General features: G+C 34.7%; 2 protein-coding genes across 3 annotated transcripts in view; both read right to left on the bottom strand.

The window, feature by feature from the left end:
* LOC129003134 (patched domain-containing protein 3-like) overlaps positions 1–3,681 on the bottom strand; it is a 69,830-nt gene extending 66,149 nt beyond the window's left edge. Inside the window, exon 1 of the mRNA XM_054431377.1 lies at positions 3,594–3,681. The gene's annotated coding sequence lies outside the window, so the exon portion shown is untranslated. The remainder of the gene's footprint in view (positions 1–3,593) is intronic.
* Positions 3,682–12,877: 9,196 nt separating this feature from the next.
* Positions 12,878–15,637, bottom strand: part of LOC129004227 (fatty acyl-CoA reductase wat-like) — a 31,384-nt gene continuing 28,624 nt past the window's right edge. For both annotated transcript variants that reach the window (XM_054432715.1, XM_054432714.1), the window contains exons 7-9: positions 15,107–15,346; positions 13,534–13,791; positions 12,878–13,015 (exon numbers count right to left, since the gene is read on the bottom strand). In XM_054432715.1, the coding sequence (XP_054288690.1) occupies positions 12,925–13,015; positions 13,534–13,791; positions 15,107–15,346 (589 nt within the window). In that variant the 3' untranslated portion in view covers positions 12,878–12,924. The remainder of the gene's footprint in view (positions 13,016–13,533; positions 13,792–15,106; positions 15,347–15,637) is intronic.

Here is a 15,637-nt window from a genome sequence, read left to right as displayed (position 1 = left end):
GACTGACATTCATGCTGTGGACAAGAAGCATTTTAGTTGTACCTCGGACTCATTTTCGCTAGAATGTTATGTTATATACATAATTTTTCAAATGTAAGAATAGTCCATCCATATTTAGATATATGTAATATGTCTACGCTGTCAAGGAGTATTTTAAAACATTATTAAATACAGAGTCTGAGAGTGAGGGATGAAGTAAACAACCCTTAGTAATCCAATCCGAGGTTAGTGAAAGAAGAACATGTCTTGTGAGATTATTGTAGAAGGTTCGGCCTTCTAACCACAGGTTATATTTAAACTAAAAGTGCATGGTTTATCAAAATACCTTTGAATATAAGTACGGAGAAATTATACAAACATTCAACTCATAGTTTTGTGACAACAATTGATTCAGATCCCTCATTTTACTATTGTTCTAAAAAGGCTACAAACTAGCCATTAGAGATTGAAGTGTGGCGTTTTAATCAATTATTCTCTCGGTGAAAATTGGCCGAAAATTGATCAAATTGATTTGATTGATTGGGAAAATTGATTTAGATGTATCAAAGTAATTTGATCCAAAAGGCATACATTAATTGGCTTGTGATATTAAGAAATAGCTAAGACAAAAAGGACAAGTCATGCCCCATAAAATACAATATACAAAAATATTAACTGATGTAACTTTTTAGACGTTGTACATAAAATTCCATTTTAGTTTATGACAAAACTGTATTTTCAAGTCACTTGATGAAAAAAAACTAGGGTTATTAAGCTGTTTATATATTTTTTAAATTTCTTTAAAGCCATTTTTTTAGCTTGAATGAAGATATTTGATAAAATTCGTGTCATATATTTGTGCAGTATTAAGTAATATTCGACAGTTTAGTTTCAGATTCTTGTGTGTATTTCGCAAACTCCTATTACAGAATTGAGGTTAGCAGAACTAACGGCTGACGTCAATGATTCTAGTTTGAAATCTTGTAACCAAGGGCTACTACTTTACTTTCTATTGGCTTATAAGGATTCTTTATCCTCATACCTACTAACATGTCTTAGAAATTATTTTGTCTTAGATCTTATATTTTTGTTGACCTATTTTTTTTGCAGTGGAAAGATTATGTTTATGTTAGTAAGTTTGTTTTTATTTAGTTAGTGTTTAATTGAAGATGTTAGCTACTGGATTGCTAAATAATATCAAAAAGGTTACTACTGCAGCAAAAGCAGTAGATTTAATACATACGTTGCGGTTCTATATTAGCAAACGCTCGTGGGAGTAAAAAGGCTTTATAGTAGACTATAAAGCCTTTAAGGTACCTTATTACTCCCCCCCTAGGGAGTAAAAGTCAGCTGTTGTAAACTCAGTTGCAAACTTCGATTGTAAGCAATCACATTTATCGAAATTATGTGTCGATTGATTTAACTGGTTGTCGCTTATCTTTGCATTCTAGTCATTAGTTCGACATACCGATAGCATAATGTACACTAACACAATCACAATAGACTCACTAAACTATTGAATCACTTACTAAACAGCTGTTTGTTTGCATTAGCAACATTGAAACCATGTCAGAAGTCGTTTTGAAAGGTTATCTTTACATACAAAATATTTTCATTTTATAACTAAGTTTGATAAATAACGTTGCAATTGCAATATGACAATTACACGGGCAAACTAGTCTTTTCAACCCTCGCTGATTTTCCGACGTTTTACATCGGTCGGTAAACTTGGGCTTGGGTCGCAAAGAGCCACTTTACACCCTAGTGGAGAAATATACTATTAATACCTGCTGTTAGGCATTCCATTCAATGACAAATCCGTTTGAATGGATAGCCTAGCAGGTAATCACATAACTCTGACCAACAGAATGCCGTTCATTGCTTTGTAGTAGTATTGTAGTAGCTATTCAATAAACAAGTCTCTTGCAGTTAATCAAGAAGCCAAGACAAAACCATATCAAAACATAGGCCTACTTAAACATGTTCTTGCCGTTGTTAGCATAAGCTATTTTAATCACGACAAACTACTAAGTTCACGCTATTATTTCAAAACACCGTTCAAATTATAATCAGCTTTAGGGTGTTGTATAAAAACTGTATTCGATCTAAAACTATAGGGTTTTTAAGTTCTATCAATAAAAGTCAAGGATGGTGTACAACAATGGGCTTTCATACACTCAATAACAGAACCATTGTTATGGCTTAATTAAACAAAACAGCTGATTATCTACCCTCAAGTGAATTGTAACTTTGTAATTCAATCTCACATTACCAGCTTTTATTGTAGTTCAATATACAATTTGGAAGTTATACATAAAATGATTTGAAAAGTAATTTGTATCGATAAACAATCAATCCATCATCTACACTAGTATAATTAATTACTGTAAGTTGGCTGTGGCTTGGCTGTATGTTATGCCATCACGCGAAACCCCAATTCACACAAAAATAGCTACTAAAATATGTCGTAGGCACATCGCCGTTTTGCTATTTGTCTAGCTTTGCCCTGTTTTTCAAAGTTTCAAGTTTAAGTTTGAAGTTGTAAAGAAATATTAATCTGTCTAATGGCAGTAATATAATTCTTTTGAACTTGACGTTGATACAGAAATTTATTCCACAACACGTCTGATGGAATCACACAAAAGAGAATTGTATGACTTTGAGATGTACAATTGAGTTTCTATAAATAATCAATGGCAAGGTAAACCTTTTCTTTATCCCGTTGTGAAGCAAGGGAAAACTGCTAACAGTCGATAACAAATTATTACTCATGTAATATCTACTAGTCATGAATTGTTACCAACAATACAATAATTACTACATGTACACGGGCAATTGCACTTAATTTACGATACAGTATGTTAATTTGGTTAGTAAAACGGATTTCAGTAAACTTTGAGCTCGCAAAATGTGATACCAGCATTACTATTAAAATGTGAAGAGAATTTTTTATTTATTTTTTTATTTTATTTATTTATTTAAGTTAACATCATCACATCAGATCAATTCTCTGGACAGGTGATTTGTCACATCTAATACTACATTTTAAATAATAGCTTACAAACGAAATAAAGCAAATAATACGCTAAAAACCAATGGGAGAAGTAGTATCTTTCAAATTGACGGTACTGTACTCATTATTGGCTAAAGAGTATTCGATTATTTGCATATTATTCACAAAGCTTTAAATTTTTATCGTATTTAACATATCGTATCGTTGAAGTATACGCATTTTTAGACTGTACATTTTTAGACGGCCTATTGTATGCATATTTTTTGATGGTCAATACTCTAACTAAACTATTGATTCAGAGAGGCACCCTTCATATCAGGCAACCTGTTTAGCCTCTAATTAATCGTTGCCTGACTCAACAACTCGTTTTTTAGGTTCAAAATAATTAGCTGTCACCTAACTACAAATTAACACATAAAACGACGTTATAAAAATAATTTAAACACTACATAAATTGTGAGTAATATAGCAAAACTTTTCAGTAAAAAAATAAGTAAACGTTTCTTAAACAGTAAACACATTATAAAAAATAGGTACAAATACAAAATTTAAATAATTCAAAAAAAGCAAAACCATAGTAATGAAATTTAATATAATTTACCTGCGAGTCTGAATATTTTCGTCCAACAAGAACACGTCAACACAGATCCTATAGTTACCGTATACACTACAGTAGGGTCGGAAGCGCGCGGAGCACTGGGCCGGGGTCAGTGTTTCCATCCGCAAGAAAAAAATATCCCTAGGCCAACGTCAAAAAATCCCTAGTTATCCCTAGTCCGTATTCTAATAATCCCTCCAATTATCCCTCTTCATCAAATCTAGATAACTTATTATTTTTGCAGCAATACCAATGGATATCATGTATAGCCACCTAAAATATGGTAACTGGTGATAGTATTCTTCAATATCCCATATTATTTATAAAGTAATACTATATAAAAAACATTATTGTACCATTAAAACCACGGCCATCTTTAACTCCATGCAGGCCGTGGCCTGGTAGAATTGGCAACGTTGCAAGTACCTTAAGTATTGTTAAGCGCAAGACGTCCTATAAGTTAACATGGAAATAAAACATAATATAGAATCGAAAACCAAAGCAATATAAATTGAAAATCTATTTCTGTACATTCAATGTGGAGTCAACATTTTCATAGCCCAGTAACCAAGCTTTCGTATTCTTAAAAAAATACATAAATATCATTAGCTCAGCGTTCTCCAAACACCTTTTACAACACTATACTTGCAACGTTGCCACTTCGAAGGCCGCGGCCTCCGGCCTGGAATTAAAGGTAGCCGTGATTAAAAACTGTCTATGTTGTACAAAACAAGATTAATTAATTAAAAAATTAAACAAATAATTATTTTTAAAATTTTATAAACTAATAATTTTTATTTATAAGTCTTTACAATTGTTTCAAAAATATTACTCAAGTGTCCATATTTCAAACTTAAATTGTCTTTTTCAAACATGGCCACCATGCCTTGGTGAAAAGGTTACACCAAGTTAGGTCTACTTACTAACCAAAAAACATCACAGAAATCACCGGCAAACAAAATCAAAACGAAAACAAACATTCGACATAGACACAGGGCTTTAGAGTACTAAGAAAGAAACAAATCACAGTAGGTAATCTAGATCCGCCATTCCATTCCACCGACCGACTCCAGCCCTTTGCTTGTTTCGTGCAGTGTTGGCTGTTCCCAGCTGTTACTCTTCCCCTTGTGTGTTCCGACTTTGAAACACTACGTCACTACCACTACCTACAACCATAGATAAAACATACTCTTTGAGGAGTATCTTTTATCTATGCTACAATCGTATCGATTTGTTTGTTACCAAAACCTAGGGAAAAGTAGTATAATCAATGTGTTATCATTATCAATACCTTCCAAGATTAGCCAAAATAGGTCCTTAACGTTGATGAAATATAGCCATAATGTATTATTTTATCAATATTTCAATTTTATATTGTCAAAGGTCTGAAATCCCTAGAAAATCAAAAAAATCCTTCAATTTCGCTGATTATCCCTAGTTATCCCTCAATCCCTTTTCAATCCCTCGAAGGCCCTAAATATCCCTAGAAAGGGATTTTTATCCCTCAAATGGAAACACTGGCCGGGGTCCCTGAGTAGGCCACCAAGGGGGGGGGGCAGGACCCTACTTTCTCCTACCCCCTGCTAGTGACGTAAGCGGCACCTGGCTACTGATAATGTGGAACACTACTCGGGAAACGGCGGAAAATGTGCGGCTTAACAAGTAAACTGGCTGTTGTTAAGGTTTGAAATTGTGAGCGAGGTATTGAACAAAAATGGGAAAATGAATTTATCTATTGGCTATAAATTCGTCAACTTAAATGTAAGCAACTGAATAATTAATGTTAATTCAAATAATGACATTACATGTTGGTAGTTGAAGTTAAAGAGGGATTTGCTGACTGCGGAGTCGTGATATGTTGTGCGAGTTAGGATCATTAGTCATCATCAATTTAAAATCGGATTTCATCTAGGAAAGTGAGAACATTAATTTTACCAGGGACTGACAATTAAGTAAAACGAAGAAGGGAGAAACCTATAGAGCATTTACCTATTCACGGAACAATTTATGTATTTGAACTACTTAAGTAAAGTGTGTACATAAGTCGTACACACTTTAAATTTAATCATTTCCAGTTTTATCAAATGCTTTAGTTCAATATTTGCATTTTTTGCATGTATAGCATACTAGAATACCCCCGCCGCAGCAAACCTGCCGTCTAAGCGAATTTCCATTTGGCGGAATTGATTTTCAATTGATCTATTTAAATAACATTAGGTTTAACGAGTACCTAGGTTTGCTGCTACATGGAAACTAATAAAGTAGTGTGTTTTTAGTAAAATATTGATAGCTTACTATAAAATAAATAAATTTGCCAAGTTTGATCAAAATATATCCATAAACAAGCAAACTACAACATTTTACAATATTCTCCATAAGAATAACATGGGATTTTTAAATTTACCATTTTTTTAGTATCCTCCGTAACCAATAACCGTACAAAAACACTTTGATATACTGAATTGTTTGTTTTTTTAAGCTCTTTAAGAAGGTTTAGAGAAAAATTGGGAAATTTTGTGTTTTGAGGGTAAGAAGTGAGAAAAACCAATTTTTACCCCATAAAACCCCCCATAAAACCCTGTTCCCATGGTCCGATCATGCTGGATCGCGAACTCATTCAAGTTTATCCCGCCTTACACCTTCAAACCAAATTTCATCAAAATCGGACAAAAATTACTCAAGTTATCGTGTTCACGGACACACATATCTAATATATAAAATTCTCGTGTCACAGTGTTTGTCTGCAAACTCCTCCGGAACGACTTCACCGATCGTTATGAAATTTGGTGTGTAAATTCTGTAGGTATGCGAATCGGACGTAAACTATTTCCCGTTTCGAAATTCTTAAAAGGGCTCCGCCCCAGTGGCTCTGGAGTTTCACATGTTAACCTTATGAGAAATGGAATTAATGAATCTTAACAGCTGTTTCAATTACACAAGTTGGTTCTGTTCTATGATGTTCAATAGCATTAAAGTTACAAGGATTACCAACAGGGTGCAGCACTATTATTTCTTTTACATTTATGACAACAGCTAATTTGCAACCAAAAGGTGAGTGAGCGTAGCGAACGAACTTCAACCTGGAGGCGAGTTAGCGTAGCGAACGAGCTAACCTGAAGGCAAGTGAGCGCAGCGAACGAGCTCCAACCTAAAGGTGAGTGAGCGTAGCGAACGAGCTCCAACCCAAAGGTGAGTGAGCGTAGCGAACGAACTTCAACCAGGACGTGATTGAGCGATGCGAACGAGATCATCTTGAAAATTAAACGTAACGGTACTTTCTTTCCATCGGTCTGTCTTAGGGGAAACCTATAACTTAGGCGATACGAAGTTCGCCGGGTCAGCTAGTATATATATATAAATCTATATATATATATATCTATATACATACATATATAAAAATTTGAACGAATGGTGTTTTTGGCCTCTGGGGACATTAAAATGAAAAAGTAAATCGGTCCCGGGCCTAAGTCTTACCATGAGACCTACGGTAATAGCTACTTCCCTATAGGGAAATTCGCTAAAAAGTGGTGAAAATGTATCTTGTTACTTATTTTGCAAACAATCCATTTTCAAAATGTCAGAACTGCACTGCCCTCAAAAGATAGCAATCATTAAATGCTAATAACGTAAGATCAATTCAGTTTACAGTATTCGGTTTTTGAACAGCTAGTTGTAAGTAATTCAAAGCACTTTTAATGGCTTCCATAACAATTTTTATGACGTAAAACAAGAATGAATATCCTCACAAACGTTTAGGAGATCAAGTAATTGAAGTTGTCATTATTCAAATTTAACTGTGTTATACAAACATGTTATTATGAACTGCTTTAGAAGATGTAAGGTTATGTTCCTCAATTGCAGAACTTGATTCAAGGTTTTGTTGAGGAAAGCGGCCTCAGAACTGCCTATTATATTACTTACATCCGAAAGAGCAATAGCAATTAATTAATTCTGGCCTTCACTCGTGGTGCAATCTCTATTTACTGTTGGAAAGTCTTTTTCGATATATGGAACTGCGTGAGCTACATGATATATTATGAAAATGGCGTTAATTCCGCCAAAGTTGATTCTGCCAAACAAAGATTTCTGTCAACCAAGTTAAGTTCTGTAAAGTTCAGATCGGCTAGCCAATGTTGGTTTTGGTAACCAGTTCAAGTTTTATAAATAACTAGGGAACCCGTGCGGCTCAATGAGCCGCCTGTTTTTCCAGCATTGAGAATTGAAGAACACTGTTACCGTACTGATACCCTTTCTTAAGTAATTAAAGTTGGACCATTTTATTCCTTTGATTTGAGACATCCCCCGATCAAACGAATTTTCTCCGTAGAGTAACCTGAAATGTGGGGTGATGTCAACCATTTCATGTGCTCCATTTTTTACCCACAAACTCGGGGTTACCAACTGGACAGCCATAACCTGCTTTGAATAGGCTAAAGCAGCTACACCATTGAATGTTGGTTAACGTAATTTTAACAAAATATTTTGAAATATCTCGATCTGTCAGTGTCTGAAGTAAACATTTCTTGCATGCATTTATTTGATCTGACATTTAGGCAAGTTTACTTTCCCACCGCGACAACACTATGAGCTTCGTATATTTTTTCACTTTCAAAGTAAGTTGCATAGCAGAACTGGCAAATATTATTCATCTCACAAAGTGAATGTGTATCTGGATGGGTATCTGTTAGACCAGGTCTCTCTTTTTCTACCCTCCTCATACGCACAGAAATATCTTATTATTAATTGTGTCCTACTACCGTGTTCAATATTTCTTCTTTGAACTTGAGGCATTTTCTGTTCTTCCAACAAAACAGATTTGAACTGTTTAACTTGGTATTAACCTACTTAATATTACAATTTCAATATTTACTCCCAAAAAGCTACAGCTTCTTATAAACAGCTGTTTATTTTCGGTTTTAAATTTGTTCTATGTATTTCTTATGGGGAAAACCCGACCTTTGAGTGGGCCTCACGCTCTTAAGAGCAGGAATTTTAGAATTATAAAACCTTATTGCAAAACTTCATATTGAGACAAATCTTTTGATACCTCAAACGTTGAAATTGGTCCACAAATAAGGGAGGAGTTGCGTTAACAAAAAACGGCTTCACGTATTATATATATAGATAGATATTTCTATCACAGAATAAAGATTGGACCAATTATCAACCAATGTTAGTCCGTCAACCAAAGTTAGGTCTTGACGACAAAGGTTTATTCTGCCAACCAAGACAACTTTGATTAGTTTTGCTAACCAAAGGTAAGTTCTGACAACAAAGTTTGTTTCGTGATCCAGTTTCGTTTGATAAGACTGGTTATATATTTACAAACTCTGTTCTACGGTAATATCAACTATGGAATTAAATAATTGCCACTGGCAACTGCTGTATAAATTTGGCGTGAATCAAGTATAATGTTTTTGGATCCAATCTTTAGATGTGAGATTATCGTCATTCTGAAGATTATTGATAGCAGTGGCTGTAGAGTGCCTCTGGCCCGACAGTGACGTAAATGTCTCAATATTTTAGATAGTGTAAGTAGTAGTTCACCCGTCTGGAGTGTTCTAGAATGTTCGATGACGTCAAAGATCTCTATCGTACCGGAACATTCCATCATATTTTTTTCTTTACTATACCTTATAATAGGGGAAAATATAAATATGCCTTTAAAGTTCAATGAAATTCCAGAATTTTTGTATTGCCTGGAAAATCGTCCTTACGAAGTTTTATAAAATTCCCTTCAATTTAAGAATTTCCCAATTTGAATGAAAAATACAAAGTTTTGGGTGTAAAGAGCAGTTTCTACTTCTTTTATTTGAAAGCTAACATGTTTATTGATTTTCGTCTGTTCGTTAAAGAGGAAAAAATGTTCCTTTTAATACCTACTTTTTAAAACACAAGAAAGATCTAGAAAGTTCTGGACTCCTGCTCTGTTCTGGGCAAATCCATGATTAAACAACCAAAGCAAAAACTATTGTGCAATGCTCTTCGTCTATGATATAATAAAACTGTCAGTTAAATCTTTATTGGATTATCCTCGATCCAGAATATAAACAACTTCTCGCATGGGTCAACGTTTAGATTTTCTGGGCTTGTAGGTATTTTGGCTCCTGTTGGGGTTTTATACCGTTGTTATTTAACGAAATGTTGTCCTTGATTGTTGTAGGTACCTACCTATATGTGTTTCCGGAGCCTGACCAGAATTTGTCACTGACCGGTATCGCTCGACTCGTCATTATCGCGGCAGTTGATATCAACTACGTTCACTTGTTCCTGTTCCTGACTCACACAATCCTTAACTATATTGGCAACGTAGCTCTTGTCCACTATCTGGTTTATTCTAGATCCCTCCTCTGTCACGCAGTACGCACTGCGGGACTTTCTACGCAGGTTGCGTGCGCCAACAATGGCCACGCGCGGTTCCCAAAAACTTCCTGGCTTCATAGATAACCTGTGACGAGGGAAAGCTACTGACGTGTTGTGATCTTTGGGTGTTGAAATGAAAATATAAAATAATAAAAGTACTGTGTATATCACGCAAGAGATACAACTCTACAAGCAACGTCAGAGAAGGTGGAGTGTGTTATGCGAGAATTAGGGGCGACTCTTAAACTTCTTAAGTACTTGTTTTTTTTTTGTTTTTTTTTTTAAGAGGTTGGCGGCCACTTTTAACCTTTCATTTGCCCGTTCACATAGACTTTAACTGCCCGTGCGTGGAACGTATCCAGCAAAGCAAGGGGTGAGCCGGTACAGCACGAAGGTGAACTGTACTGATAAATGTTATCGGCAGTGACCGGGATCCGAACCCACGACATCGCTACCTTGTGCCCGAAGACTAACTCTACCAACTGAGCCACCGACTCACGGATTGTTGTTATATTTGAAATTGGTCGCAGGTAGAGTAGCGCAGATGAGTATAGAACCTGTTAGACTGCATTGAAGTCCTAAACGGTCATTAAAACAAATGTACCTAAAGTAGTAAAACAATACAATATATCAAAATGCAGAAACATTTAGCTGAAAGTTGCATAGATATGACCAATTTGTCATCACGTAAATTTATTTTCAGACGGAATACAAATCGTTGCGTCATGTCTACAGAATACAGTAACCTGCGTTGGTCCGTTCAAAAAGTATGACCGGCCTAGTATCATTGACTTTATACGTCAATGGTAGTTTTTAATGACGTTTAAGGGTTTGCTGTTTATTTATTCTATGGCAGTTCTAACCTAGCAGCACTGCGTCTGTCATCCCTTCTTAAACTGCAGACTGTCCCTAGATTAGACCATAAATAAACATAATTACTCATCATTCCCTAAGATTACCCTGTCAGGAATGACCTAAGCCGCGACCAAATACTAGAGTCCCTTCAATTTCTGCAACGTCAAAAAACCTACGATTGTGTTTAGCAACTTTCTTCTCAACGTTAGAAGGAAAAAGAATGATTACCACTACTGGTGTTTCTGTTTCACCACTGTGGTTTCACTGTGATGATACTGTAGTTTTTTTTTTTTAGTTATTTGTTACTGTTGTCTATCTTATTATTTTTATACTGTATATTTTTATTTTTATTAATAGTTACTAGTTGTTCTGCCCGTGCTTCGTAATGGGGCAAGAATACCAGAGAATTAATAGTCAAAGGGTATCTCTCTCTCTCTCTAAATATATCTACTGTAACAGTTACATACACTTACCATGCAAATTATACAGGCAAATCGTCGCACTTATTGCTAATTTTAATGGCACTCTTGTGTATTTGCATTAAACTCAGATTCAAAATCACAACTAATAGCTTTAGAATAGTGTAAACATGTATAATAATTAGAATCAGGGGAAAAGTTCTGTAATCAAAATAATGGTAAATAAAAACAAATCTAACAGCTGATGTTTCTTTGATATTTTAATGTTATTTAATACAGCCCAACATGTCTACAGACTAAAAAGAGAAAATATTTTAGACCTTCCGACTCGATTTGTACAGCAGCTCTGAAATTTCTTATCTTTGCTTTTTTTTTGTTAGTGCTAATTAAAGCTGTTTAGCTGCTAAGTCATGTTTTCCAATTTTTATTTTATTTATTTAAAAGTCATCATATTTACTTATTGTTTAATGTAAAACAGATTGTAAATAAAACTTTGTTAAAAAACAGCCCTTGAGGTTCGTGCCTTTACCAATGCAGACATTGAATGAGAATATTCAGATAAGGTTTATCGAAAAACTGAAATTTTTTGGGAAAGTTTCACACAGAGACCTTTCACTCGAATGCGCGGTTGATTAGTTAGGTTTACGGGATTCAAGTTTGTGATCCTTATGTTAGCTTTATAGACAAATTTATTGTAATTATTTCTTATATAAGTACCGGGGAAACAATATCGTAAACAGACATTTTTATAATTCACCAAAAAAATTTTAATCACAAACCGCATAGACGTTTGGTCGCTGAAATAATAACAACTCTGTAATGTAAAGTATGCAATTAAACATAAATAATATACACTTTTGTGCTACTTGCACAGGATCTTTTTCCTCTCTAGTCATTGAAACCGGTGGTTCGACTTTTACGCTGATTGATGACAGCAGATAAAATTATGATATAATCAAAATCATATTACTGATATTTCAAAATGGTTTGTTTTTCACTACTACTTCTAAAGAAATTGAGATTCTCTCTGTTTTTTTATTGGGATTTTTTAGCATACGGTAATAGTTTTATGCCAATTAAAACCCCCAGTTCAATTGGAATATATCAGTCATCACCTATGTATTTTCCTTCCAACATGTGTCTCAGTAGTACTTCGGGGATTAAGTTTTGGTGGGTAGGGCTAAGTAAAATGATCAGTATTTGATTGACACTTTTTACCTCTATAATCTTCAGTGTAATCTTGCTCAATAGTTACAAACAACTGATTTTTTTCTTTGAACTGTATTGTGTAATTTACTAGTATACTGTGGATAGCTTGTTATAAACACATGTGACAATTCTTTTGCTTACTTTTTTCTTGTTATTTTGTTCAGCCAACTTTCATAATATTATAGGAATTCGAGTAAGTTTTTGATAATATTTTATACCTTTTCAGCAAAACCCTACAAAGACTCTTAATATTTATTAATGTTTTTCTTGGTTAAAAGATTTTTACTTTTACAATGAAACTTAAATAGAATCTCATTCAACACCCCAATGTTTATGTACCGTATTATCGTAATTGTAAATTTTGTGAGGATTTCAAAAATGACCTTTCTGTTAACAATAATTGTCATGGTTTACAGCATGAAGGAGTAAGGTGGAAATAAATAAAGTGTGGTAGAGCTTGTATTTCAATATCAATGAGTATACCTATGCTAGATCGGTAGAACATGAGCCAAGGAAACCATCAGTTTGAGAGCTGCAAAGTATGAGCCAGCAACCACGGAGTAGTGAAGGATCTTGAGCCTAGAGAGGAAAGATAAGAGTGATCAGTGACAGTTGGGGCTAGAGTTATAGTTAGATCCCATTTAACTCTAACAGCAGAACCTGATTATTGTTAGTTAACTCTAGGACTGTCTGTTCCAGTGACTGGAGTTAGGGCTAGAGTTAGAGTAGGTCTACAGCTATGACTCATTCAATAACACCAGATCTGATGATTATTTAGATAATCTAGGGCTCTCTGCCACAGTGACTTGAGTTGGGACTAGAGTTACAGTTACAACTCATTCTGTTCTAACACCGGATCTGTAGATTTGTTAGATAACAAAGGATGGTCTGTCGCCATTGATGGATCTGTTGCATTGTTAATTGTAATATTTGCATATTTAATGAACTAAGTGCATGAATGCAATTGATAATTAACTATGCTATTAAAACCACCAGTGTGATTTCTAAATAAATGGGTTAAAAAAATTATATGTATATGCAAAATCATCCAAGGTTAACTAACTTTACTACCTATAAAGAACAATAAACATTCCTACCAGGATTGTTTCCTCTCTGCTTTAGGCATGTTTTCCAGTTTCTCCTTCAAGTAGAAGTACTTTACACCTAATCTTGAAAGTAGAATGTATTCACCGATATCAACCACTGATATGTCATATGGGAATAACTTCTTGTCCTCCTCAGAGAGTTTATTCCTCAGCAATTCAGTATTTTCATTTACAAACTCCCATGTGCCGAAAAGGAAGTAATCCAATTTCCCTCTTAGCATTGATAGTTTGTTGTAAACTTTAGTCAGTCTAAAACATAGGTTAATTATCTGTTGATGAATGAAACGATGAAACAAATGATAAGTCAACGGATAGGGAAAAGCTCATGGCCTTAAAATTAGGTTTCAACATTGTATCTATATAAATAAAATTAGAGTTTTGTCTGTACATTGCTCAGAATTATATATGTTTAGGTTATTTTTATGTTTTATACATTAAAGAAGCAGAAACAAGTCTTATCTCTATTTCTGTCTGTCTGTCTGTAACACTCAAGATGGCATTTCACGCAATCTTATCCATGAAAACGAGAGTACCTATCAAGATCCAAGTCATTTTAATGTATTTACTGGATTGGGGAGAGTGTCTTTAGCCATTAAAATATGGCCTCACTACTTTGTAAATAAAATTAGGGACGTTCAAAAATGCAGTTTTGTGCGACTTTTGTCAAATTTTCGTTCAATTTTTATCACATAATTATCTATGAAATGGCGAACAGCTGTTCGGATCAAGATTATTTTTTCTAGCTGTCACTGATTTGTTTACAAATGTTGTTTACAAATACCGCAACCATTTCTGATCACGTTTTGAAAGTAAATCCCAACCAAGTGAGATTAAAAACGTTTTTCTAACATAACAGATTTAATTAATCGCAAGTGCAATATTATTAGTGTAACCGTAAATGAAATTAAATAACTAGGCATCATCCAGGTCAGGAACCAGAAATTCTTTGCGTATAAAATTGTTCTTGTGTTTTGATAACCAGAAAAAAATCCTTGAATCAGTGTTGTATAGGGCTGGGACACTTAAATGATCATCGCCAATAGCTTACAAACAAGGTTTCCACTCATTGACGGCGCTTCAATGGCGATTGTGTAAAGTGTAGGTAAAATTAAAAAAATCACATCTGCAGTGGGTGATTGTAACAGAGGTTTACGGATGATGCTAAACTCGCTTTTCCAATGTGTCACTTTCTGTTTCTACTCACCGTGTGATGCAATCGCTGGACCATACAGCCAATAGGCTCATAGCCCATCTCTTGGGTACGTTCGCCTACCTATTTATTCATAACAACCTTTTCGACAACGATCCTTGATACCGGTACTTTTCCATAGAATACATGGCCTACCTACTTAAGAAATAAAATTACAAATGTCCAAAAACCCAACATTGTGTGATTTTTGTCACATTCAGCTGACTACTATAAGATCCCTGTGCGTAGAACAGGCACACAGCTAGTAAAGCATAAAAAATTAAAACTTACATGGTATTATGATGAGTAACATCATAATACCATAGTCAATGGTAAAATACAGGATAATAGAGGATTTTAACCATAGTACTGTACCTGGGTTCCTTGCCTGTTGCCACGGCAATCCTGTCAAATATGTGGCCAGGTATCTTGTGAAGAAAGAACTCTCCTATTCTTTCCAACGATTTTGTAGGGGGAGACATAACAAATGGATACCATATACATTGTTCAAACGGATAAGCATGGAACCATTGGTATATGGTACTGCTCATCCTCTTCCATATCACAGGATTTCTTGGTGATGTAGTAAAGTTGTAAACTGGGAGGGAACTGATTCTGTAAAAGAAAACAGCAAACATAACAAATAAATAAACAAGATTCAAAGTAATATTTAACTAAATCACTCATTATTCAGGCCTTACTTGATCAGGAGTTTAGCCAAGAACTTGCAAGTGATATAAAGTCTAAAAAACTCTTCAGATACACAGTGTAGGTACTTGAAAAGGTATGATTTGTCATACAACAATAAAGAAATCTACGACCACCACCCTGACAACCTCTGCCACCATAGCTAAACAATAAGAGGTTGTAGAAAGTTGTTTGCTAAAATGGAACTTATAAAAGAAC

Source organism: Macrosteles quadrilineatus, unplaced genomic scaffold (genome assembly GCF_028750875.1).
Source record: "Macrosteles quadrilineatus isolate MER2022 unplaced genomic scaffold, UCM_ALF_1.0 Scaffold_9__3_contigs__length_116548681, whole genome shotgun sequence".
Lineage (NCBI taxonomy): Eukaryota > Metazoa > Arthropoda > Insecta > Hemiptera > Cicadellidae > Macrosteles > Macrosteles quadrilineatus.
This window is presented reverse-complemented; position numbering and strand designations above follow the sequence as displayed.